The sequence below is a fragment of the Nanorana parkeri genome, unplaced genomic scaffold (genome assembly GCF_000935625.1).
Source record: "Nanorana parkeri isolate BGI_ZX_2015 unplaced genomic scaffold, ASM93562v1 scaffold450, whole genome shotgun sequence".
In the NCBI taxonomy this organism is placed as follows: domain Eukaryota; kingdom Metazoa; phylum Chordata; class Amphibia; order Anura; family Dicroglossidae; genus Nanorana; species Nanorana parkeri.
In genome coordinates this window covers 177791-205268 of record NW_017306718.1, presented here as the reverse complement: position 1 = coordinate 205268, position 27478 = coordinate 177791, and the positions used below count along the sequence as shown (strand labels likewise).

Genomic DNA, 27478 nt, shown 5'->3' with positions numbered 1-27478 from the left:
GGGTGGCGCGTCATTACCCGCCGCCTGGCTTTTTGGTTGCCTGGGAAGCCAGCTGCATGCTATGGAAGTACCGGTATTGGCATTAGGTATTGGTGAGTACTGAATATAAATATCGGTACTTGTACAGATGTTCCTCGCTTACCGACTTACCTGTTTTGCGACCACTCGCACTTACGACGGACCGCCGATCAACCTCCGACCTTGCGCGTCAAAGTCAGTGTGCCGTGTCGCCGGCGGAAGTGGTATCCTCCGATCTTCACTGCGGGTCCCGCTAAGTATTTTCATTGCCCGATGCACAGTACACTGTTCGGTACTGTACATCGGCAACGCTATACAGTACTGTACTAATGCAGTACAGTACTGTATAGAGTTCCTCACTTAACGACCAATCCGTTTAACGACCTGGTCGTAGGAACAGAACTCGGTCGTTAAGTGAGGAATGCCTGTACTCGATACAGAAAAAATGGTATCAGTGCATCCCTACTTTAAAGTTAAATATGTGTTTCCTATTCCAAATAATAAAGCAATTTCAAATAGAGAGAATGCAAAGACCAAACTTTTATCTTGCTGTGGGGAGAGTTAAATTTGGCCAGCATGGTGCTGTACAGTGTGTAATTCAGTACTAATTGAAACTGTGTCCTTCTATAATTTGTAACTATTATTTTGGGGTAGTGAGAAGTTAACTGCAATATCATTAAATATGAAGTGTAGCCATCAAGAAAATGCCATGTAATTCAGCTAGACAAACTTCTATGTCTGAAATGACATTAAAGTGACACTAAACTCAGGAGTTATATCTTAAAAATACATTCCAGTATCTTAACTAGTAACAAAAATGTATCTTATTTGTGTATAACTCAGCTGTAGATCCCCAAATCATCTCTGAATTGGTGCTGACACTGTCCTTCCTTCTGGAGGGTGGCTACTTTTGTTCCCTATGATCCCAGTGTGTGTAGGAAAGCAGCCACCGCTCCAAGCTCACTCCTGTGTTGGACAACAATCTTAGTACAAATGATTAAACTAAACGCTACTAAGATTGTAGTCGATCAAGGGAGTGAGCTTTGAGTGGTGGCTACTTTACAACACACATAGGGACCACGAGGAACAAAAGTACCCACCCTCCAGAAGCAAGGACACTGTCATCACCAATTCAGAGATGATTTGAGGATCTACTGCTGAGTGATAACAAAAATGTATCTTATTTGTGTAATAGTTAAGGTACCTAAATGCATTTTTAAGATTTAACTCCTGCGTTTAGAGTCACTTTAATTATTTACCTTTTTAGTGGCTCATTTTGTGTTTGGGAATCGGTTCTTTTCAAGCTGTCTGGCCACCGAGTGGTAATACAAGCACTGCTCTGGAAAACATGCCTGGCCCCCTATATGACCTATAAATCTAATCAGAGATAGGGGCAGGTCAGGGATACATTGATCTTTCGCACAGAAGCTGCTGAACACAGTGGCCAATGATTCACCTGCTGTCTACATGGGTTGTAAATAGGGGATACTGCAAACCATTTCAAATATAAAGTCATGGATTTCATATGTAATAAATGCATTTCACAACATAAATGGGTATCAGAAATCTAAATCTATTTTAAATGGGTTAGCCACAGACTTAAAACCTAACTCCAGACAAAGGAGGTTGATTTACTAAATTTAGCTTAGTAAATGACTTGAAGTTCCACTAACTTCCATCATCTAATCATGTGTAAGCAAAAGTCCTTTTTAAAAAAAAAATTTCCTTGCACGTGATTCCTTATTCTTTGCAAAGTGACTTTTTACCACCTTCACTAAGCTAAAGGAAAACTGTCTGGCAAAGGGAAAATTTCCCTGCAAAATGAACAGCATATTTGCTTTTAATGTTTTTTTTTTGTTTTAGTTTGGATAGTTTCCCTCACTTTCTGTCCTTGTGCTTCCCTTACAAAAATCGGGTATATTGACATCACAGGGACACAAAGGCATGAAAAGCAATTAAAAACACCCTCAGAAATTCCAACTTTTTTGTGTCCCCATTCCGGCAGGAATTGGAAGGAAATCTCTTCAAAAGGCACAGAGATAACAATAAAAAAACCTTACAGAAGTTGTAACCCATCCCTGCTCCATCCAAACTAAATTAAAAAGTAAAAAAGAAAAAAAAGCTTTGGCTGGAGTTGGGCTGAAAGCATTGCACAATAATGCCATTGGGATTGATTTAATAAAGAAGCTGTTTTCTTAGAGAAATAAATCAAGCAAATCTGTGTTCAATTAAATCATACCAACATGTATCTGTATTTCATTTCTACAAGCTTGGTTGGGTGTTGAAAATGATCACTTGCTAAAGTATTTTATATACCAGATACCAACTATAACAATAACAACACTTCTGGGTGAACTGACCTATACGTGGCCATGGTACCTAAAATGCTCAGCAATGCATGTATTATTTTCACATTTTTATCAAAATAGTTTTATTCAGTAAATACAATATTTGTAAATGTCTCCTTTTTTTGTTACACTTGAATGAAACTGAAAACTGACTTGTGTAGAAATATTTTAAGAGAATTAAAACACCAACTTAAAATCAATAAAATATGCAAATTTAATAAGGGTATTACTAAACTGAGTTGGCTAATTAATTTGATGTTTAGCAACATCAATTTTTTTTAACTGTGATAAAGGTGAAAAAGTAAACTCTCAACTGCAGCACTGTGTAAGAAAGTGATTCCAAAAAATGAATGTGACAGTTTGGTACCTCAGTGTAAATTTTTAGATTGCCTAAGGACCAGATTGAAAGAGTAAGAGGCATTGTGTGGCCCGAAATAGCACCAGTTTGATATACACGATGCAGGGGCGCAGATTTCTAAATGAGTAACAATAAAAAGAAATCAAGCCATGTTTTAGCTGTGTTCACGGTCTGGTTTCAGAATGAACGGGTTAAATGACAGGTCCAACCAGAAAGGATATTTTGCTCATGGGTAGTTACCATAAGTTTCAGTCATCAGTCATATTGTTGCTCTCTGGGACCCCAGCATGAAAATCTTAGAGATCACCACTTTAACCTAACATCTCATTAGGCTTTATTTTGAATGGCAGCATGTGCCTGGAGGATCCTGAGTTTATTTGTATAAAAATTTGATCAGTGGAAGTGTAACATCATTATTCCAGCTAAGAAAAATGTTACCATTACAGGAGTGAATTGGTAAGGACAGGGAGGCTAGGATAATCAAAGGGAGTCCTTATTTCTGAAGTATTCAAGAGTAAAAAGAAAACTGGGGTAATCAAACCTACATGCAACTATCAAAGATTAAGGGGTCTATTCACAAAGCTGCCGTAGCAGCTATTCACTTCAGGCTTGTACGGCTGAAATCAGCCGTACATCGGGTGGCTTCGGGTCGGCCAACCTGAAGTGCAGAAGGAGTTCGACTCAGCCAATCCAACATCTGCATCGGCTGAGCCGAACCTCCAGCAGGCTACTTGCTGCTGTTGGGCCTATTCTCATAGATGCTGAGCGGCATTCGGCTCGGCTATTCTGCTCGGTACCTCTGTACCGAGCAGAATAGAAAAACAGTTAAAAAAGTAGAAATAAAATAGAAAACGATTGGGTGGAGTGACAGCAGTGACAGCTAGCTCCACCCAACTGTTTTCTATTGGCCGGGACCAGCTGTCATTAGAATTAAAGCTTGTCGGAGCTGCCGGGGATATGAAAGCCGACTCTGCTAAGCTCTCATCCTAATGACAGAACAGTGTCTGCTAGTCCTGGGGCCGAAACTACACGAAGGATCAGCCGAAGCTACGGCTCGATCCTTCGGTAGCTCTGTGAATAGACCCCTAAGTTTTAGGAACTTGCCAAATGCGCTTGTTTTTTAATCTAAGACAATATGTATAAAGAAAGAGATAAACAAAATAATACACAAACTATGTCTGACTGCACCTTTAATGTAATTAAAAAATATCTGCCATTTTATCGAAATATTTCAAGGTTGGATACAGCTACATAACACATGTGCATTTTCAAAACCAGTTGAGAGAAAAATCTGGTACAAGCACGACCCATGCAGTTTTATGTTTTTGTGGCACCAGTAATGCCATTTTTAATTAATATAATTATCATGCATTCAAAGTTATTAAAAGTATTGGGACATTGAAATCATCAAGAAAATGCCGGTTTAATACACAGTATGTCACCTGGTTAAAAAGATATGGTAAAAAGTTTTAAAAACAGAGTTCAAGCCCTGTATTTTTTTATTTCTAGAAAAGGGTGATGTATATTTCCTTTAAAGCCCAACTGAAGTTAAAAAAAACTATAGAGATTATAGGCTATTATAGACTATTGAATTAGCTGGAAACTTAAAGTGACACTAAACTCCTGAGGAATATGTTAAAAATGCATTTAAGTCCCTTATTAAGAAAAATTTATCTTATTTGTGCATCACTTGGCTGTAGATCCTCAAATCATCTCTGAATTGGTGCTGACACTGTCCTTCCTTCCGGAGGATGACTACTTTTGTTCCCCATGGTTACTGTGTGTGCTGTAAAGTAGCCACCGCTCCAAGCTCACTCCCATGATAGACTACAAGCTCACTACAAATTAGTAAATTAAATGTGAGACTGTAGTCCATCACAAGAGCAAGCTTGGAGCAGTGACAACTTTACAACACACACAGGAACCATGGGGAACAAAAAGTAACCACCCTCCAGAAGGAAGAACAGTGTCAGCACCAATTCAGAGATGATTTGAGGATCTAAAGCTGATTGATGCACAAATAAGATACATTGTTGTTAATAGTTAAGGTACTTGAATGTATTTTTAAGATTCAACCCCCAAGTTAGTGTCACTTTAAAAGTAAGTGTCTTACTGTTGTGAATAGCACACATTCTCCCCAGGCCTAGCCCCAACAGCTGCTGGTCTGTGAGCAGTGGTCTCTTTGCAGTGGTCTGAAATGCAGAAATTACCCTCCATCCTCCCGAGTCACAGATACAGCTCTTCAATCAACCAGAAGCATGTGCTTTGCTGATTGGAGAACTCTGTCTGTGACTATGAACCACTGCAGATAGACTCTTGCTGGATAACAGCAGTCCTCTCTGCAACCTGTTCTTAGGGAAAAGGAGATGTATTTTTTAAACTTCAGTTGGGTTTTAACTGGATACTGAAGAGTGGAGAAGCCTTGCTTGTCTCTCCTAGTATGGCACACAAGAAGGCTTTCCTCTTACACTAAAAAGAGACCTTGTTTCTCCAAAATTGTGTCATGTAAATGACTGCTTAAGAACAACTACTTGCGGAGTGTTAAAATTCTGCTTTCATCTCCTCTACATATTTTCCAATGTCTGTACAGATCTGTACTATGTTATCACGCCTTAAGCACCATAACATTAAAATGACACTAAAAAATACAACATAGTAAATTAAGTTACTTAGGAGAAAAGGAGAAAAGTGCTGCTTAGCAACAACTGCAAATATTGAAATCAGAAGTAACTTTTTTTTTTTAAATTTAATATCTTTAAGAAAAAAAAGAACATTACAATTATTTAATTATATCTTTTTTTGCTACGTTCACTTATATTTTTTACTTATAGATTATCTTTACACCATTTTTTCATATGGTTACCAGGTAGAACCAATATGAATAAAATACTGAACAGCACAGTAATATTTTTTGCCAAAATATTTTTTTTCTTTCTAAAGCAATTATTGTAATAAATATTTTTTTTTTTTTTATCTACAACGTTATAAATAATAACATTTCAAAAGTGCTGAATATTAAATTCAGAATATTCAGTAACCTCACTGTAAACATAAGCTATTCTTCTACTTTTTAATTTATTGTTTGTTTAAATGATATATTACCTTAAATACCAACATAAGTAAAATATTTGCATAGGGAGCATATAATAGCCCTTTTAATCCATTTATCCTGATTTCTATGCAAGATACATATGTAAAATATTTTATGATACATGTTGTCATGTATGTAAAACATGCAAACAAAAATCCAATGCTTCAAGTAAACGTTACTAAGCCTGTGAAAAATAAAATAAATAAAAGGTTTCCAAATGTTACATATAAGTAAACTTTTTCTTAAATTATATTTTATTTTTAAAATATTAAACTATTTCTGTTACTTTTTTTGCTGTAATACATTATGGTAAACAACACTATTAAAACTGGATGACCAGTTTTATTTAAATCAATGTATGTATATGACATCTGAAATGTACATAAAAATGCTTCTTTCTCATAACAACAATAAACAATATCAGCTCAAGAGTTTTGGTCATCCAGACATATATCCTTTTTTAAAATGGTTTGTGCTTCTTTGACATTGCAAACTCTGTAACAAAAATAAAAGCCGCAGTTTGGCAGTGAACATCTGAGAATTACAGCTTCTATCTCCTTCACTTCCATCAAAGGTTATCTTATTTATGTATTGGCTTTGCATTATCTTACTTCTAACACCAAAAAAAGCCGTTTACAGTAGTCTTGTCAATACACATTCTCAACCAAGAAATGCAAACCAAAGTTTGCTGCCATTTTGCTTTCAAAGTAACACTGTTTTCCACATAAAGTAGTGCCAAGCACATATTTGATGTATATTGCAACACGTGATTGGTGAGTAGAAGATAACCTCATTTTTTGCACATGCAGTATGAGATAACATAGTTGCTTTGTAGTCCATCAAATAGATCATTGTTTTGTACACTCAAGTGAATTGTGTAAAAGACAAACGTGGCAATTCCAGTGTTGTATATTTCTCAAACTCAAGCATGAAAGACCTTGGGAAATGGAGACAGAAAGCAGTTTTCTTTTTTTTTTTTATTTATTCTTCACAGTAGCCTGAGTAGTGCACGACCAGAGTTCTCCAGGAACTCAGCGTCTGATGTTATTAAACTACGTTTATTTTTTGTTCTATTGATAAAAAGAAGAACATTTTGTGTCTTTAAATGGTTCAGCTAAGAGTCAATAGTGGGGCTTTCTGTACTCTCAAGAAAAGTCTTATATACTTGTGAGTTCAAAAACCTTGGAAATGAGTCTCTGTGCATCAGTGTGTAAATCTGTAGTTGAGCATCTTCATACATGTGTGGGGTTGGATCCAGCAAATTCCTGTTGATTACTTCCCGGACTCTGGAATCGAGGCTGACCTATAAACACAGATTATTTCAGTAAACTGATTAGGCATTTTAAATACAGACCAAAATAAAAAGAAAGAATGATAATGGGAACCCTATATGTACACTGCCTGTCCCAAAAAAAGTCACCATCTGGATTTAGCTAAGCAAATAGGTGAGAGCCTTAAGAAAATAGGTCTAGGTTCAGCAATGTTATGTCCCCAAAAAATGAGGTCAGCTGCCTACCTGAATGACCAGGTTTTTCTATCAATTGATTTTTTTCTTCCCTGATGGCACAGGCATATTCCATGATGACAATGCCAGGATTTAGCGGGCTCCAATTGTAAAAGAGTGGTTCAGGGAGCATGAGACATAGCAGTCTATTCACAAAGCTGCCGTAGGCAGCCGAGTGAATAACCGACCCGAAGTGAAGGGAGCAGAACGCTGTTCGGCTATTCACTTCAGGATTGTGCGGCTGATTTCAGCTGTACACCGACTAAAATCAGCTGTACACCGACTAAAATCAGCTGTACATCGGCTTGCTTCGGGTCGGCCAAACATGTTCGGCCGACCCGAAGTGCAGAAGGAGTTCGACTCAGCCGATTCAACATCTGGATCGGCTGAACCGAACCTCCGGGAGGCTACTCGCTGCTGTTTGGCCTATTCTCATAGATGCCGAACAGCAGTGAGTGAATAGCCAAATGCCCCCGAGCAGCATTCGGCTCGGCTATTCTGCCCAGTACCTCTGTGGTACCGAGCAGAATAGAAAAACAGTTAAAAAGTAGAAAAAATTAAATAGAAAAGGATTGGGTGGAGCTAGCAGTGGCAGCTAGCTCCGCCCAACTGTTTTCTATTTGTCGGGCGGTTCTGCAAAGTGAAATAGCCAATAGGAATCTAACTATGCATTCCTATGCTGGCTTTTTTTTCTGACTGAGGCCCCATGTCAGAAAAAAAACCAGATCGCAAGGAAAGGTTTACTCTGCTCGATCGAGCAGAGTAAACCTTTCTGGGAGAAAGTGTTTCTTTCCTGGGCGGCCAGAAGCCGTATTAGACTCCCAGAGTGTCCGGGAGAGTAATGACAGATTGGCATCCCTGGTTACCAGGGACGCCATCTGTCATTACGCACTGAGAACCTGGAGAGGCCATTGTGATATCATAGTGGCCCCGCCGGGTTCTCAGTGTATAATGACAGATGGCGTCCCTGGTTACGTGGTAACCAGGGACGCTGTTCTCTCTGCAAGTGGCTGGAGCCAGCCGTGAGATGACGGCTGGCTCCGCCCAGCTGTCAGAAGCAGGCTGTCGGCCGGCCAGCTTCGGCTTTCACTGCGGCTCAGTCGAGCCGAGGCATACGCCTTCGGCTCAACCGAGCCGCTCGGCCAACTTCGGGAGCTGTACGGGCTATAGTGAATAGCCCGTACAGCAGCCCTTTGGTTCTACTGAACCGAAGGGGTCCTGGGGCCGAAACTAGCCAAAGGATCAGCCGAAGCTACGGCTAGATCCTTCAGCAGTGAATAGACCCCATCATTTTCACACATGGATTGCCCACCACAGACTATGAGACCTTAACCTCAGTGAAAATCGTTGGGATGTGCTGGAGAAGACTTTACGCATCATCATCATCAATAATGCAGCTCCGGGTTGGAAATACATTTGTTGACATTGCATAGGCTAATTGAAATGATGACACGACAAATGTATGCCGTAATCAAAGATAAAGGCTATCCAACGAAATAGAGTGTGTGACTTTTTTTTTTTTTGGACAGGCAGTGTAAAACATTTAATTTTAGAAATTCATAGTTGGCTGCAAATTAAACTAGAAAGGACATTTTTATTAACACTAAAGTACACAAATGTTTGTGTAGCCTTCATACACGTTATTGCATTTAAAGAAAACAAAAAGGTTAAGGTTTGTGCAGACTTACTCATTAAGAAAACCATTATTACGTTGTAATTATTAAGTTATTCCATGATGGCGTTTAAGCTGAACTCCAGGTAAGCACCTAAATATATAGTTGAAATTCATAAGCGTGAACTATCTTATCTTGCAAAGTTAGTAATTCTGTTCAACTTTTGATGCAGACACCCTGGCAATACAACACAGGCAGTAACTAGCCTTTCCCTTGTAGTAACTGTTTAAATGCCATCACTGTGACTAACGCACACCGGCAGCTGTGCGTTGTAGTGCAGCCATCAATGTGAATGACACCTTCTGGTAAACAAGATAAAGAGGCTATGAAAAAATATATATTCATACTAGTTTATAAACCTCTAAATATAAAAAAAACTTTGTTAATATTTTGACTTAATCAATTAAATCTTTTCTTAGTAATATAATAAAATGAATCAAAAAAGCATTATAATTGTGTCCAGGACACGCGCCCAGCATGCTCACTGAACAATGAAGGAGCAAAATCACACTGATGAGTCATCTCTCCTTTGTGTTAGACCTAAAGTAGTATTAAACCCTCCAACTTTTTTTCTATGAATTAACTCATCATGCAGAAACATTCCCTATTCCTTGTTTTTAGTACATTTGTGTCAGACTTACTATTTTAGCTCCTCACTGCCCCCAGGTTCTGCTTCCGACTAGGGGAGCACATGCACAGAGAACACAGTAAGGTTTGGGGAACATGCACACTGAGAACCCAGGGGGAAGGGGGAGCAGGGAAGTGGCATGCTGCTCTGGGTTTAAGGGATAGCCATGTCAGTGTATGCAGGCTGGGAGCCGTAGTCAAGGGTGGCTTCATAAGACCTTGCACTCAGAGGACAAGCTTAATCTAGGGAAAGGAAAACTTCAAGATCAAGAAGCAGGACAGATGCTATATAGATGCTACAGATATTGGCTATAGATATTGGTACAAAAATAGCCTTTAATATTACTGTAAAGCACTGTGCCATGCAGCAGAGCCTGGTTGGTCCTTAGTGCTGGCTCTCACAGTTTAAGTTTTACTGTGCAGGGTTTTAGGAATTGCATCTATTTTTTTTTTAATGTATTTTGCTACCAGTGATGTCTGCATCCTAGGTTAGCATATGGGTTTATTGCCGACATGGCTTTCTGAATACAATAGCTGGCAGTGGACATTCCTTTCATCTGCGCTGTTTAGCATGAATTGGGTAGTGAATTTATGTTTTCTGTTCAGCCCCTGAGGCTGAACAGAAAAATCAACATGTGTGTGGCTAGCCTGGAGAGATCTTTTGATTATTATACATTTATTTAGCCCTATCCAAGAGCTCAGTTCTAAAAATCTGAATAACTCAATAATGATGGCCTGCATTACACAGTTATTATAATTACTGAAAATTATGCTGCATAGAGAGATTTAAAAAAAAGTGCAAACATGCCTTACAAACCTTGGGATATGGGACAGTTATTAATAATTTGTGTCTCTATTGGGGCTATAGTGTATTTTAACTCTGTGATCAGTAAAAGAGAACTATGGGGTAACCTTTTTATCCCATAGTTCACTTTAGGGTCAGAGAAAGACATATACTAACATCCTCCTGTGACCCAAAGCTCAGTATATACTGAGAGAGCCACAGCCGGGACGGATCCTGATAATATTGCCGAGATCCACCCAGCTGGCTCATTGACAGCGGGCTCTGCCTATCTAGACTGACAGTCACCGCTCTCTGCAGGGAATTGATCGTGAAGGGAGGGAGCGATGGTATGTGTTCGTTCACTTCCCGATCAGTAAAGCCAAAGTGTGACAGTTTCAATGTCAATCATCGGCTCTAACTATGTAATTGTAAATCACTCACCTCATAGTTCTCCTTTAAGCTGACTAGGTGCCCATAGACATGAATTCATACATTTCCAAACAATTATGACATTAATATCCTTGTTGTTCTTGGCCAAACATTTGCTGCTAATACTCAGAACACACATCCATGGCACTGACCTCATCCTGGGAAAACCATAGAAATCAACTCAGAAATACCAATCCTGGTGACTATTTCTTTCTCCAAAACAGTCAGCCACAAGGTAACTGTAGAGGTCACTCATAGGCAAGTGACGGCTTTCTAATCTAACTGTATTTAGTTAGTTTGGGTGATGATTACCGGTATCTCCTTTCTATGGGCACCTTTCCTGGCACTGATGCAATGGCCAAACTAAGAAATGTATTTTCTTTTGTATGCAAGTCTCAGGAGGTGTAATAGAAAATGTGCATAGATTTGTTTCCAAAGCATGTTTTATCTAAAAGAGATAGCTGAGATTGATGCTGAGAATACAATTAATTTAACAAAGTCAACTGTTTGATATATATAAACTCTTTTTCACAGGTATCCTTTTAATTTCAATAAAAAAAAAGAAGCAAGAATACAAAATATTCTAAAGGAGTCTGGGTAGGTGCCAGTGTTGGGGGAAGAATGCAAGGTATGCTTTCAAGCTCAAACTTTATAACCAATATTTAACCTTAAACTCAACTCCACTGTCTCTAGGAGCGTATCTACACGCCTCTACCTACGGATATAAAATTCACAAATAAATGCACATTTGCATTTTTTAGAAAAATAAATGTATTTTTTCAAACCCAAGCAGTATCAGAATGTGACCTGGTATCAGCCTCTTGCCATCTCAGTACAGCAGAGATCCTGCCAGCTAGTTGTGCAACAGTGCTCATGTGTTAACAAGGAACATGCTGATAGTAGAAGAGCAGAGAGCCAGAGAGCTCATTACTCTGCTGCTTCTGCTTTTACTGTCCAGTCACAGGCTGGGCGTGGGGCAAGATCTGTGTTATTTGATTGCAGCAGAGAAGAATCCGGTCTTATGTCCTGCAACAAATTGCTGTGCTCTGTAGCAGAGCAGTTAAAATCTCAGGAATAAATGGACAGAAATACAAACCCTTTGCCAGGGTAAAACAGCTCCATTATATGTGTATTTAGCATTTTCCTGGAGTTTAGCTTTAATGCCCCCTTTTCCCTGCAGTTTATACTCCTCTTTCCTTCACTCCACCTGCCACTCCGTTCAGCAACCAGGTTTAAAGGAAGGCAGCCCTGTGAGCTTACCCGGAGCTGAGGCTCTCTTCACCCAAATGAGACAACACCAGGCAAATCACCAAGTACCAAACTGTTGCATCAAGTGAGCCACATGCTTCTCCATACTCAGAAGAACCAGGTATTTTTAAAAGGTTGGCTGGTTGAATAAAGAGGTGGGGGAGAGCTTTGTCTTGCATTGAAAAAGCACAGGTTTGCTTTCATATCTTTCTTGATTTTCCTGCAATTCAGTGTATTTCTGTAGATATTTTGTTGTATTTAATATAGTTCACTTTTCATGCTTAGAAGTGCTTATTTTAATTAATATTAATAAAATGGAAATGAAGTATATTAACTTATGTAATGCAACTCCACTATTTAAATGTATTCCTCAAAACGATTTTCTAATATGTTAACCCTATGCCTCATCTTGATCTTTTCACATGCACACCATGATCAGGAAAAAAAAATATGAGAGGATAGAGAGATAACATTAAGTCAATGATGACTGCAGGCTTTCAGCTGAAACTGCTGGCTGATCGGGTTTCAGGAGAACGGTCTATCAGCTGGATTTGGCTTCTCCGGGGGCATCTGTAAAATCTTCTCATTACAAACACTAAGGTGACATAAGCATTCATGTTTATGCAACATTAATTTGCAAATCAGCTGCACAACAACAGCTGGATAATCAGACCAGACATCTACATACAACTATATAATGGCGGTGCAGACAGCCTGGAGTGCCAAGGTTGCCCATCCCGATCTAATGTCTACAACCAGATATTTATTGTAACATTTTAAAAGACTGCAGCTAAATCTTTTTTCACGTTTCGACCAATTGAGAAAAGGTTTTTATTGCTGTCTTTGTCCTGAAGTGGAATAGCAAAGGACCAGCGACGGAGGAGGCAGAGAGCGATCAAGGCTGACAGGTAAGAGGGCTTGACCAGCCCACCTGAGACCCAGCAGAGCCTACCATAGAGAGTCTGTGGTGGGCTCTGCAGGGTCACTCTCATTGGGTTGTTTGGGATATCAGGCGGGCGTAACTAGAATTCACAGGGTCCCATACAAAATGTTTCTATGGGGCCCTGTGATTTTTAGTTATGCCCCTGATTATAACCCTTCTCAATTACATCCAAACCCTTCTCAGTTTTATCCAAAACCAATATAAATGTCTTGGCCGGGTTTTTACTTCAAGGCACATGTTACAGGTACTTTAGGAATCTTAGACACAAACAGGATGATACACAGAGGTTAGCGTAACCTATACTTTACACCCATATGAAATCCAGTTGACTGGTTTGTATGTATTTGACCTTTATTTGCATCCTAGTTCAGTTTATACACATAAAGCAAAATGTACCTCTTTTGGTGAGAGTATAGAGATATAATCTTCATATACATTCCTAGCCTTTTCTTCAACCAGTTTCTTGTTTTGCTCATTCTTCAAGTCTTCACATGCCAACCAGAAGAGAAGATTTTCTTCACTGTATTCTGTGCGTAAAAAATCCCGGAAGAGATTTCTTCCAGCGGGACTGTTCATCATTTTATCAAAATTGTGAGACCAAGATATGACTTCCTCTGCAGTAGGGCTTTTGCTGAAAATCCAAATAATTACAAGGAAATCATTCTGTAATCATTGACTTATTAACCACATGACACACGTATACTTCTCTGACTTACTGATTGAAAGATCATTAATAATAATTTTAACAAAAATAAACCTGTTTAATTGATTAGCATAATTTGCATACCTACTTACATTGAAGCATTTTAATAGTTAAACCCACTTCATTGCCTATTGTAGGCTCATATTAAATGCATTACTTATACTCTACTGGATAGGGTTCCCCAGTCTTACAGCATTTACTAACTTTCTACTGGCAGTACTGTAATGTCCTTGCACTTTATCTTGGCAGATCTTGGAGGAAAAGCTAAGGACTCTGTTAAAGTGTATACATAGCCAAAACTGTTTTTATTTTAACTTATTGATTATACTATATAAGTCCTGGTGACCACTGTTACCAAGACAGAAAGTGATGGGAAATCCAAAATGTAAGAGCTATCAACTGAACTAGAGGTGAAGGTAATTATTCCAATGGGGACACGTGTTCCAGTGAAAACTGTCTAAGAGAGGAATTCCCCTCTCTTTGTAGAGATTTTCTCTCAATTCCTGTTGCGGCTCCAGGGCCAGAAATGCAGGAAAATCTCCCCATCGCACAGACAGCACAAAATACAGGTGTATCAACCCTTCCCTATTCTATACAAAATTTAAAAAAAAATGGCTATACATACAATTTAAATCACAACTCGCTATGTAATGAAAAGGACTGGTTAAAGTGACACTAAACCCGCAAGTTAAATCTTAAAAATGCATCTAAGTACCTGAACTATTAACAATATTGTACCTTATTTGTGTATCCTTCGGCTGTAGATCCTCAAATCAGCTCTGAATTGGTGCTGGCACTGTCCTTCCTTCTGGAGGGTGGCTATCTTTGTTCCCCATGGTCCCTGTGTGTGTGTGTTGTAAAGTAGATTATACCTTCAATACAAATTAGCTAAGTAAATGTGAGATTGTAGTCCATGACGGGAGTGATCTTGGAGCGGTGGATACTTTACAACACACACACAGAGACCATGGGGAACACAAGTAGACTATAGTCATCTCTCTTTTCTGTCATGAATAGAAAAACATTCAGTGCGGGGGCCCCACACTGCAAGGGTAAAGTGCTAATTTTCGTCTAGGAACTAAAATAAAAAAGTTATACTCCCCTGATCCCCCGAGCTGGCCGGCTGTCACAGTACCCCCTCCTGCTTGTCTCTTCCTATGCGGCACCGATGGTACGTCCCTCTGCATTCTCATGTCCATACACTGTGTATAGAACGTGATGACTCAAGGACCTTAGACCGCTGGAGTGGAGGGGGAAAGACGCTAGAAGGACCGGTCTAAGAGCTAGCTGCCTCCGAGGATCGGGTAAGTATAACTTTTCTATTTTAGTCCCAAGACAAAAACAAGCAGTTAACCCTTGCAGTGTGAGGGCAGTCCCACTGCAAGGGTTAATATTTTTCCCCCCCAGAGTGCTGCTTTAACCACTTCAAGTCTGCGGTGTTAAACCCCCTTCCCCTCCAGGCCATTTTTCAGTGTTCAGCGCTGCAGTACTTTGATTGACGTTTATTCCGTCATGCAACGCTGCACTGAAATACATTTTATACCATTTTTTGGGGACAGATAGAGCTTTCTTTTGGTGGTATTTAATCACCACTGGGTTTTTATTTTTTACTATATTAAGGGAAAAGTACACAAATTTTTTTTTTTAAACTGTTTCCCCTATATTAAATGATAAAACATTTATTACCCAATTTTTGGTAAAATATAAAAGACGGGGTCACGTCGGGTAAAAAGACACAAAACATGTCAAGCCTTAAAATTGCGCGCGCAAAACCTCAAAGAACTACAATACCCAAAATTGGCCATAGGCGACGCTTTAAAAGCTTTTACTGCTCATCAGTGATTGATGGCCATAAAATGATTGCTCTTACTCTGACGTTCGCGACGATATGTAACATGTGTAGCGCAATTGTCATTTTCGCATTCTGGCGCAGCAAACGCGTATTTACGTTTATATGTGCGTAAATGTGGGGGTGGGGGACTTAAAAATGGGGAGGTTTAACTTTTCTATGTGACTTTGTTTTATTGTTTTACTCTTTTTATGTTTTTTTTACACTTATTGTTATTGCTATTACATAGGGGGATAACAATCCCCCTATATAATAGCAAAGGCACACTGACAGGTCCTCTCAGGTTGGTGATTCCAATCTAAAATATAAACAATCAACATCCCCCCCTCAGCGGGCCTCGGTAAAATTATCAAACCTTGACCGGTCCGCGGCGATAAAAAGGTTGGGGAGCACTGATGTAGAGGGTGGAGTCTGCTGGCCACTCCCACAGCTCTGCTCTCTATAATGCTTTGTGCAGCATAGTGATGGTGCCACTGCTGCTTTTAAATAATAATTTCTGGGTTTTTACAAAAGGCATTTGGTGCGCACAAAGTGGATAATTATCCTTTGTGGCCATTTAGAAATATATTTAAATAAAAGTTCTTGTGCCCAGAGATCAGCTTTAACTTGGAAGATGTTCTATCCATGCTCAACCCACAACTAAATTACTTGTTTCAGGGGCTCATTGTTTATATTCTCACATCTACCAACATAAAATTTAGAATTTAAACTTTTAAAACGTTTTTAGCTTGTTTTGGATGGACTTGGGAAGGGTAAATACTGTCAGGTGATTATTCCTGTCGCTGACCCCGTGGGAAAATTTCACCTCATTCCTGTCCATGTGACAGCAGGAAATGAAATGAGGGGAGTGGTTCTTACTAGGACAGGAACAGATGGATATTAGGAATACCCTGATAGTGGTTCCGAATGTTATAGACAAAAAGTATTTTCTTGTAGGGGTGACATTTCATGTTGCAAAGAATACCCAATCATAAGCAAGGAACTGTACATTTGCTTGCACAGGATTAGGTGATGGAAGTCATTAGAGTGTCACCTCATTCACTAAACTAAGATGAATCCTCCCCTGCAAAGTGCAAATTTCCTTTCAAAGTGAACAGCCTATTTGCCTTTAGTAAATCAACCCCATTGTCCATACTGGAGAGATTCCCCATCCCTTTCTGTCGCAGCAGGAAATATAAAGTAATACGTACCTGACATGGGTTCATTGCTTCCCCCCTCTGTCCACAACTAAAACAAGCTTTGGCTGGAGTTGTGCTTTAAACCTTATGTAAGTCCAGTCACTAAAATCTCAGACGTGTTGATATATTCACATAATGTCAAAAGTCATTTTTTACATTTTTGCAGTTTTTACTAAAATAATACCTGGTGATCCCGCCATGTAGATCCTTATTCAGGCACTTGCTGTTGTAAGGGTGACAATGCATGAGCTCAACTGGGATACAGAGTGTTATCACCCTACACGGGCTTCCAATGGAGAATATAGCTGTCCATTTCAACATACATTAGGCAGGCGTTATTCACTGTAGTCACCAGCAAAAAACCCACTCTTAGGCCTGGTTCACACCTGGGCGTTTTACAGCGCGTTCCTATACTCTGTAAAACTCTGAACATGTGAAAACCAATGATTGCCTATGGGCATGGTTCCCACCTGGGCGTTTTACAGTGTACAGGAGCTTCTTTAGGGCCTATTTGCCGCGTGTATCCATTGGGATACAGCCAGATAGTCCTCGGAAACGCGCGTTTGGTGCTCGTTTTATTATCGCGAATCGCTGTAAAAACGGGCGGCACAAATGCGCATATTCGATACGCCTAGGTGTGAACCCAGCCTAAGGCTAAATTCACACCTATAGTTTAGGTGTGTTTAGGGATACCTGCATCAGGAATGCCAAATCTGCCATCTACAAGCGGTAGCTGTCACATGTTCGAGTTAATGATTGAGTGACAGTGGTTGCATTTGAAAGCAGCAGAACGTGGGCACACCGCATGTAATCGTATGTGATACAATTACATGCAGTTAGGAATCAATCACTATCCCTGGACGCCCGTTCGATGAGTAAATGGATGTAAATGGTGAATATTAAAATGGCGTAATTCATGAAAAAATAACGGCAATCGTTTCTGATACATAGAGCTTTTGCAAACAATATAATTCAGTAAGGGTTTACATCTACTTGAAATAATATAAATGAGACAAATTAGCATTTAGATTCATTAATTACTTCCCTTTACCCTGCAGTCTTAACTGTTTTCCAAAGTTGTCTAACACTAATACGTTTGTATAAGAGCAACAAGCTACACTAAAACCATGATGCCATGTAATTTATACATATTTAATATGTCCATAATATAATAACAAGGCATGCTTGTCTGTAGATATGTACAGTATTTGGTCAGATTTTTTTTCATTGGTACACATTGCTGCCGTTTTTCCCACTCTTAACTTATTTTCAGTGGGCACATAACTTAAGGTCCTGCATTGTAAACATATATTTGATTCCCAAGAAACACTGAGTTTTAAATAGCTGTTTTTAAACAGTCTGATCTCAGATTGTTGGCTGCCTCGCTATATGAGCTTAAACCATAGTTTGGGTTCTGGCCAAAACAAAGATGTGCTTTACCTTCCCAGAGCTAGAGGATTTCCCAGACTCAGATGCTGTGGGAATCTTGGTAATCCAAATTCTTTAAATGTGCCACTCTGTATTCTATGAACGCTTCAATGCTCACTAAAGTACATGTAAGGCATCCTACCTTAATGTGTATCTAAACCCAAGAACAAAAATGATCAATTACTGCAGCTTACTAGTCCTTCGATGAGGTGACTGCATTCGTTTTTTTTCCTTTATGTTCGCCTGCTGATCCTGCCAGTGACACACTTCCTCTACTAGGTTGACAACACTCACTCAATGTAGGAGCAGTGTTGTCACCCTAGGTTAGGAAGTGTTTTAGGGCTACAGATTACCTCCCCCTCTACCCTTCTTTAAAAAACATATAGCGGAGACGTGAAAGCCTTCCTTTAACAATGCAGAAGCTTCCTGTACATATGTGGTAATTGGGACGGTACATGCTCCCACTATCCACAAAGCCTTTTTCATACAGCTAATGGTGCAACTGATGCAGATCTCCTTAATCATATTCACCCTTTTTTGCATGGCAATTTGTCCCCCCAGTTTCTTAGTATCCACTGACATGCCTTGTCTAAATAAGAGACTTCAGAGAAAAACTTTATGAGCTTTTCAGTGTGCTGGTTTTGTAATGAATGTGGTCCAATGAATTGGTAAGTAGAAAGTGTGTACTCTATCATCGTATGGACTGTCCCAGTTGGATCAACTAGTGCACAGATAGGCAACCTTGGCACACCAGCTGGAAGTCATGTCAGTAGCCAAAGGCGGACCTAAGGAGCAAAAAGGCAAGATTTTTGTCCCCCAACCAACCTCCACCCACCTGGCTCAAAAACCTGCCACCCCCTCCCCCCCACCGAAGTCCATTACACCAGCTGCACCGGCAGATGGTCCGGCCCTGGTTCTCTATTTACACTGTGGGGAGTATAGCACACATTGATCTCTATAACACAGTAGGGAATATGGCACACAGTGATCTCTATATACACACTGATATCTACAGTATATACACAGTGGGGAATATAGCACACACTGATCTCTATATAAACATTGATCTCTATATAGACAGAGAGGAGTATAGCACACACTGATCTCTATATACACTGATCTCTATAAACATGAATTTGTATATACACCGAGTTCTCTATGTGCACAAGAATCTCTGAGCAGTGCCAGTTCTGATTGGCTACCCGTACAGTCCGCATTCTATACTCGGGTACATTGCATCTTTCACCTGTTATTCCACCTCCTCCATCTCCAGCTCTCCTCCGGTTCTCCCGGCACCTGCACACTCTGTTACTGATAGACCCAACCCCTTCCGCTCAGAGGCCCATTAACCCCCCCCCCCCGGGGACTGTGCACTGCCCTGTATTCCAAATAAGGTGGTGCCTGGGACCAGATGTCACTGCCCCCCCAGCCTCCCTAGTGCAGCTGCACCGGTTGCAACGTTGGCAGGTCCACCTCACCTGCAGCTGTCAGAGTCTTGCAATACGTCATAGGACTTGTAGTTCCACAACAACTGAAGTGCCGAGGTTTTCCTACCTCTGAACTAGTGGTTGGGGTATCCATGTGGTGATTTGATTCACAAGGGACACCTGTTACAAACACGACTGCAATGGTGTGCTGGCAATTATATTCATGTCACAGTGGATACAGACCAATATTTTCCATATAAACTGGTGTGTGTTATGAAGAATAGTAAGTATCCACTGGTTGATGATTGTAACAATCATGACACAAAGGTTTACAAAGAATACCCAATTACATGCAAGGAAATTGTTTGACATTGCAAAGTTTCCATTGCAAAGCCCTCCCCTTCCTCTTACAGCAGAGGAAGGGGAGAATAAAAGAAGTAAAGAAGAAGGGATGAGTGGTACAGTCATTAGTTTCTGGTGAAAACAAGCTGCAGAAGCAGCAACAAAAAATAAGGTTTGCAATCATTTTTACTTTTTCACCCCCTCCCCCCCTTTCCTGTATATGTCAGCTCCATTTTATCTCTGCTCTGATGTGTGTATTGACCCCTTTTACTTCCCTCATCCTGCACATTAACCCATTTATGACCATCTTCCCACTGTATGTGACCTGTACATTAACCCCTTCACCTTTGACTCCCTCTGTGTATGAACTGTACATTTATTGTATATTGTGCACCATTACCAAGCTCCATGCTTGGTCATGTTTGTCATGTCCAAAAAATTGCAGCACCCTGGAGTGTCTACATTTTGGGGAAAAACACAAACAGGGGGCGCCTTTCCTGGTGCAGACAAATTTATTAAGATCAGGATCAAAGGTAGATAAAAAACATACTCACAAAATTCAGCATGATAATGATATAAAAAGTAAGTCCATGGACCCAACAGAAAGTTGGTGTGCCAGATCTGATGAAGGGGGCGTGACCCCGGAAACGCGTCATCACACAGTCTCCTCTGCTGACACATAGACACGATTGTGCAGCTTCCATAGACTTTCTGTTGGGTCCATGGACTTACTTTTTATATCATTATCATGCTGAATTTTGTGAGTATGTTTTTTATCTACCTTTGATCCTGATCTTAATAAATTTGTCTGCACCAGGAAAGGCGCCCCCTGTTTGTTTTTTTTCCCTAGATTTTGCGGTCTCCCTGGCTGGTTTGGGGGCAGCATCCTGCAGACCTTTCTACACACGTGCTTTTTATTATTTATATATTTTTTAACAGACTTGTTTCTGATTACACTTGTGCTTATATTGGTCCATACTGGCGGAGTAGTCCTTTTTGGCGCTTTTCTGTGTTCATATCTGTACTGTCTACATTTTGGGACTGTCCTGACATTGTTATTTGTAATATTTTATACATTTAATAAATGAAAGCTCTACCTGTCTAAAAAAATTATATTGTATAAAATGAATTTGGTTACAGGGTTGTGATTCTCAGTAAAACTTTCACAGCACTAAGAACTGAAAAAAGGCCTGGTAATGATGGAGGTTTAACATGCTGGTACTGAAGTAGTTAATGAGTTATTTGTTGCTGGGATTTTTGCTTCAATTATGGACCTTACCTTTTGTCCACACACTTGTAGCAAGTTCTCTCCTGTGTTGTGTTGAACTTGAAACCAGGGGCGGACTGACCATTCAGGTAGTCGGGCACTGCCCGAGGGCCCACGGCCAGGGGGGCCTGTCACCCAGTGGCATAGCATGTGGGGGCCCAGTGAGATGTTTAGGTGTGCTTCGGGGGCCCAGTGAGATTCAGTCCCGGCGCCAGCAATGACCCCCTCCGCCCATCTGCCCTGTTGAGCCTCCACATCTGGCCCTCTGATCCTCCGCATCTGCCCTGCTGACCCTCCAGAACTGCCCTGCTGACCCTCCAGAACTGCTCTGCTGAGTCTCCACATCTGCCCCGCTGAGCCTCCACATCTGCCCCGCTGATCCTCCATATCTGCCCCGATGATCCTCCAGAACTGCCCTGCTGAGCCTCCACAGCTGTCCCGCCGAGCCTCCATATCTGCCCCGCTGAGCCTCCACATCTGCCAATCTGATCCTCCACATCTGCCCCACTGAGCCTCCACATCTGCCCTGCTGATCCTCCAGAACTGCCCTGCTGAGCCTCCACATCTGCCCTGCTAATCCTCCAGAACTGCCCTGATGGGCCTCCACATGTGCCCCGCTGAGCCTCCACATGTGCCCCACTGAACCTCCACATCTGCCCCTCTGATCCTCCACATCTGCCCTGATGATCCTCCACATCTGCCCTACTGATCTACTGATCCTCCACATCTGCCCTCCACATATGCCCTGCTGATCCTCCACTCCTGCCCTCCACATCTGTCCGTGCATTGGTTCTGGTCTGAGGTCTGCCATGCATTGGTTCTGGTCTGAGGTTTGCTATGCATTGGTTCTTGTCCTGGGTGGACTGACTAATCAGACAGATGGACCATTCGGGGGGCTTACTACACGCACCAGAGCGGGGGGGGGGGTTTAGGGTCTTGCATACTTCACGTGTGATATGTGTCCAAACCCCCACTCTGGTCTTAGATTATTCAGTTCCCCTGTCAATTTTCCTACTAATTCTCCTGCAATTTACCCAGGATAATTGGCTGATTTGAAGAATCTAAGTCAAAAGAAACATTTTGCCATTTATCTCACTTACCAAATTGCCTATACTGATGTAAATTTTGAAATTCTCCTGCCAATAGACCTGCTATTTTGAAAATAGTGTGGAGAAATAATTTCTGTAACACAATATATTTGGGTGGGGCTTGTGGGTGGGGCGTGTATATGGGCAGAGCAGAAAGGGGCCCCATAATCTCATATTGCCCACGGGGCCCAGGTGTTGTCACTCCGCCCCTGCTTTAAACTGATTACTCTCAACTCCCTGAAAACTTGTATCTTCACAATATAACCCTTCGGAGCTGCAGCAGCTATCCTGAGCTCACATTCAGTTCCTGCCTGAATAGCTTCCAACATTCATCAATTACTTCTCCCCAGGATCCATACTGTCAATGCCCCCCTCTCACAGCTATTAGCTTGCTCTGCCACCAATCATTTTCTTCCCAAGCGTTTGAACCCGGCCTGTTATACCACAAATTGTCCTGCTGTTTCAGCTACTGGACTCTGAGCCTGATCCCGGATCGTGACAAAGTTACATGAAAGTTCAAAACACATACACACCCATCACACTCCTGCCTGGATAGAAAACCCTAGTTTTAGGGTGGGTGCTGAAAGGACAGCGGATGCCTCCGCACAATAAGTCCAAAAACTACAAAAAAGGTCACAAGCACTCCATCAAGTAGAAAAGTCAATGTTTATTGACTTCACAGGTGTCCCATCATCAGAGTACTGATGATGGGACACTTGTGAAGTCAATAAACATTGACTTTTCTACATGCTGAAGTGCTTGCGCCCTTTTTTGTATTTTTTAGAGTTACATGAAAGAGCACATCCTTGGAATCCCTTTAGATGTGCCTGCTCAAGCAACCAATCAGCAAACTGCACAGTTAAAGTCTGTAGCACCCAGTGGCCAGCAGGGAGAAACACACACAAAAATGTGAGCATTGTTTTGAAAAGGGGGTAAAGGGTGGAACAAGGGAAGGTACTATATGAGTACACTACACTTCAGCTTTAATCTTGACATTTCATCACATGATATTTATGACAATCAGTAGCAGTGATTGTCAGATTCATCAAACCAGTCTATTGATTGGGCATTCACATAATAGATGATTGCAAGCTTTGAAAGCACTTTTAGTAAAAAAAAAATAAAAAAATGCTATACTTACATAACACATTTTATTAAAATATATTTAATTAGCACTTTACACAATAAAAAAATAACATTATACATTTTTCTTTACTACACATACAGATCTATACTAAGCATTGCAATGTTTGTCTATAGACACATGTGACATGTGAGTGCTTTGAAGTGATGGAATGCTAACAAGTGCATATTTTGCCACAGCCATCATGTGTGAAGTGTGCATACAATTTCCTCACACTTAAAGAATGAATTACCCTCTGTCAGAGAAACCATGCTTTAAAAAGTATATTTTAGGAAAGAGTTTTTTTTTTTCAGATCAATATTTTGTAGTTTGTCACAAATTATTTATCAATGGCCAGCAATTTTATCACTATCGCTGAGCCAATTAAAATTGATGTCCAGTGGGAAATGTGCTATAATCTTGGTTTCCTCTGAACAGTGAGATAGAAGCGTCTTTATCTCCTTTAGTCTGCCTATACAGTATATGCAATGGTAAACTTCTGCTGTTGTATATACAACTCCAACACAAACTGACAATATGGCTGCTTTGAACCCACTAATTTTTTAGAAAGGGGGCTGAGTTATCCATTTCTTTAAATTATTGGCAGTTGTGACTCATCTTACAAGGGGAAAATGTCATGCACTGCATTATAGGTTGTTCCTTACTTTTTGGGCAAATGTACTCAATTCCCAATATTGTGAATCCTGCGGATTGCTGCAAACCTCATCCCTAGTTATAACATGCTTCAGGTGTAGAGTATGAGTGGCCATTGCAGAGGCATGTTCTATCACTGCCACCATCAGAAAACCCTCTATAAGCACTGACATGCAGCTGCTCCTGGAGTATGTGTGTGTGTAGGCAAGAATTGGCTGCATGAAGGCTGCAGGAGATCACCAGCACTCAGATGCAAAAAAAGGATACAAAAAAGTAAAGCTATTTTCTACAACAACAAAAAAGACAATTGTTTATGACTTTGTGTCTTTATGTCCAATTGTGGCTGACATCAACTTTATGAAATATGAAATATTCATACAGGTTTCAAATAATTCTGCAACCATAAATTTTTAACTGGCAGCAATTTTACAGGCCTCTCCACTTGAGTGCTGCAGAGAACCCATTATAGACTCTTCACAACTCTCTATTGGATAATGTTTAGGCAGAAGGCCTTGCTAAAACAGCAAATCAAAATAAGTTACTAGCCAGACTGTGGCCTTAGCTAACCCTCACATCCAACCTTAGCAAAGGGCTGAAGGTATGGTTTTGCTTTAAAACAAATTTACTTTATATGTATTGATCGTTTTTGGCCATTGCGTCTACGAAATATAATAAGAAGGGCTGAACCCAGATTTCTAGGTGGTTGGAGGAGTGTCTATGATTCAATGTAATGGTCTTGGTTCAGCAGTTACCCACAAAAACAGGGTTCTCTTCAAGTACAGGGTCAACCCGTTTGTGAAATCGTGTAGTCAAGCTCTAGGGAGTGCCAAAACCATGCTTTAAGAGTCAAGAACAGAACTTTATTGATTCCACGATTATTAGGAAGATGACAAGAAATAGCCTATCTGTTTTGGGGCTCAACAATCTCCCTTAATCAGGGCTACACAAAAATACAGAGAATAAGACTTGGTTCCTAAAACTGTCTACTAATGGGAGTCAGAATCCACAATGAAAATTCATAAGATTGAATACCACTTGATTTTTTAAAATGACACTCTAATTGATTAAAAAGGTACAAAAGGCTCTACAATAGGTATAAACAAGTTACAACAAACTCTGATTGTAGCCACCAGCTCCTGCTTAGTTCACATAAAAAACAGATCCCAAGAAAATGTGTGTGCAATATAAGAGTGTGTGAGGAGATTGGGTTAAAGAAGAGAATGGTATTAGACTACTACTACTACTACTACTACTACTACTACTACTACTACTACTACTACTACAGCAGAGTAGATCATTATTGGCGGTTGAGCTGTGCCACAATAAAATCATGTCAGTTCAAATTGTCAACAGTTAGAAAAACATCATACCCAACCCATTTGACCCAACCCAGCTAACAATTCTTTGAGCCCTTACAAGGCAAACAGAGGAGAGCCCGCCCGACCAATACGAGCCAATGTACACCCTTCACTTTACCCTTTTCCCTTAATTTTAATGTTGAACTGGTCCTCTCATACCCCAACCCCCCTCTTTTATGTCACCCTTCCCCCTCTCCCACCCTGCTGTCCTTTTAATAGTCCCTGTTCAATGGGATTAGTCTCCCACCAGTTAGTCTGCAGTTTGGTCTGGGACCAGTTTACGGTCCTCAGTACACACGTAATTAAATTATGGTTTCCAATAGATGACCCTTCTGTGATTTAAGTGTATTACATGGAACCGTCCAGTTTATTTGCTATGTGTCAGTTTTACTATAATTTACTTTCAACAAATTTGACTGTCTGCTGCGTCAGCACTGTCTTATACTGTAACGTTGCACTCTGCTAGTGTGTTCATTTGAAAACAATACATTTTTTTGTGAAAAAAAAAGAAAGAAAAACCAATCTGTATCATCATGGAATGATGGGAGGACAGTAACTACACAAGAAGAAACATGTTAGGGAGATAAAATATTATGGTACATTTGGTTGGTGTAGAGTAAAATGGAATAAAAACTTACCATTCTTCTACAACCTGGATGCTCTCCATCTTCGTTGTGTGTGCCATTCTTCCTGCATTCTCCCCTCTATCTTCATTCCTAACAGTGAGGCTGCAATGTAGTACAACACTTTATTTTGTCTAGAGAAAGTTAAGCAATTTAAACAGTGTTATTAAATGCATAATTAACCACAATGTAAAGGTTTTGCTAGGTCAGCTTGTCAAAAAATATAGTTGTAGAGAAAGCGTGTTAGGAGCCTTGGGACTAATTAAAAACAAAATTCTGAGACATGTCAGAGGTTTCGAAGACAATCAGGAAGTGGGAGTTATCAAAAAAGGATAATGGCCACAAACACCTATCTAATATAACTCTGACTGCCTTTCATTTAGTAAAGGATTTAAAGGTAAATTCCACTCTTTAAAAACCAAATAAATGCAGCAAATAAATAAATCGCAGTTTATGGATCACGGTTGCAATGCTCTGGCTCCTGCAAACTCTTCCTCCTGTCTCTGTTCGTATCAAGATATGAACAATCAGCAACAGGAATGGGAGAACGTGTCAACGGACTATAAGTGTAGTGACATGACCACACTTGGATTTAGTTGAGAACCATAAGTCTTGTAGTTTCTTCATTCACAGATCCTGCCAACGCCACACTAGATTAAAAATACAGCAGCAGCCTGCTGGGAGAAGAACACTGCAATTCAGGTATATGGGGGGGGGTGACCATGTTGCACTCTGAATATAAGTATCAGAAGTACGCTTAGAGGGTGATTCGCATAAGGATGAAGGGTTTGGAGAAGGCAGAAGTGAAAAATCTGGGCCAAATAGCTGATTTGGAAAAATTCTCCAATTCAGCTCACTTTTGTTTAGGTTGCCCTAGATCAGTGGCCTCAGAAGGGGGGTGCTGCCTACACCCGGGTGACACCATTGGAGGGGCGACACCAAAATGACTGACAGTCATTTTGGTGTCACTCCCTCTAAAAAGTCAGGCACTCGATCATAGACCGAGAGCCCGACAGTGTCAGGAGAGAGGAGGGGACCCGGCAGCCGCCAATCAGATGGCCGCGCATGCGCGATGATGTCATCGTGCACGCGCGAGGTGACGTCACGCGCACGCACGATGACGACACGGCGGGGTGTCACAAAATAATTCAAATACATTTTCACTTAAAGCTTAACTCCAGTCAAACAGCTACATGCAGAATTAAAATACATCCATGGGAGCTGTTTTATCTGCCAAAAAATGCTTTATTTTTGTCCATCCAGTCAGGAGGTTGGTGACTTGACTTTCCGCTACTACTGTTGAAGAGTACAGCTAGGTTATATCACTGCCCCAACCATGCAATAAAGAGAAAGCAGCAGATTGATTACTCATTACTCAGCTCATGTGCATGCAGCACACCTGATTGGCTACTTTG

At 40.6% G+C, this 27478-nt stretch overlaps 1 protein-coding gene across 4 annotated transcripts in view; it reads right to left on the bottom strand.

The window, feature by feature from the left end:
• Positions 1-6876: 6876 nt before the first annotated feature.
• Positions 6877-27478, bottom strand: part of RGS17 (regulator of G-protein signaling 17) — a 94116-nt gene continuing 73514 nt past the window's right edge. For 2 of the 4 annotated variants that reach the window (XM_018560327.1, XM_018560330.1), the window contains exons 3-5: positions 26079-26156; positions 13420-13654; positions 6877-7118 (exon numbers count right to left, since the gene is read on the bottom strand). In XM_018560327.1, the coding sequence (XP_018415829.1) occupies positions 6930-7118; positions 13420-13654; positions 26079-26156 (502 nt within the window). In that variant the 3' untranslated portion in view covers positions 6877-6929. Of the gene's footprint in view, positions 7119-13419; positions 13655-26078; positions 26169-27478 lie in introns of all 4 variants that reach the window. The other 2 variants (XM_018560328.1, XM_018560331.1) reach the window with 2 other exon arrangements.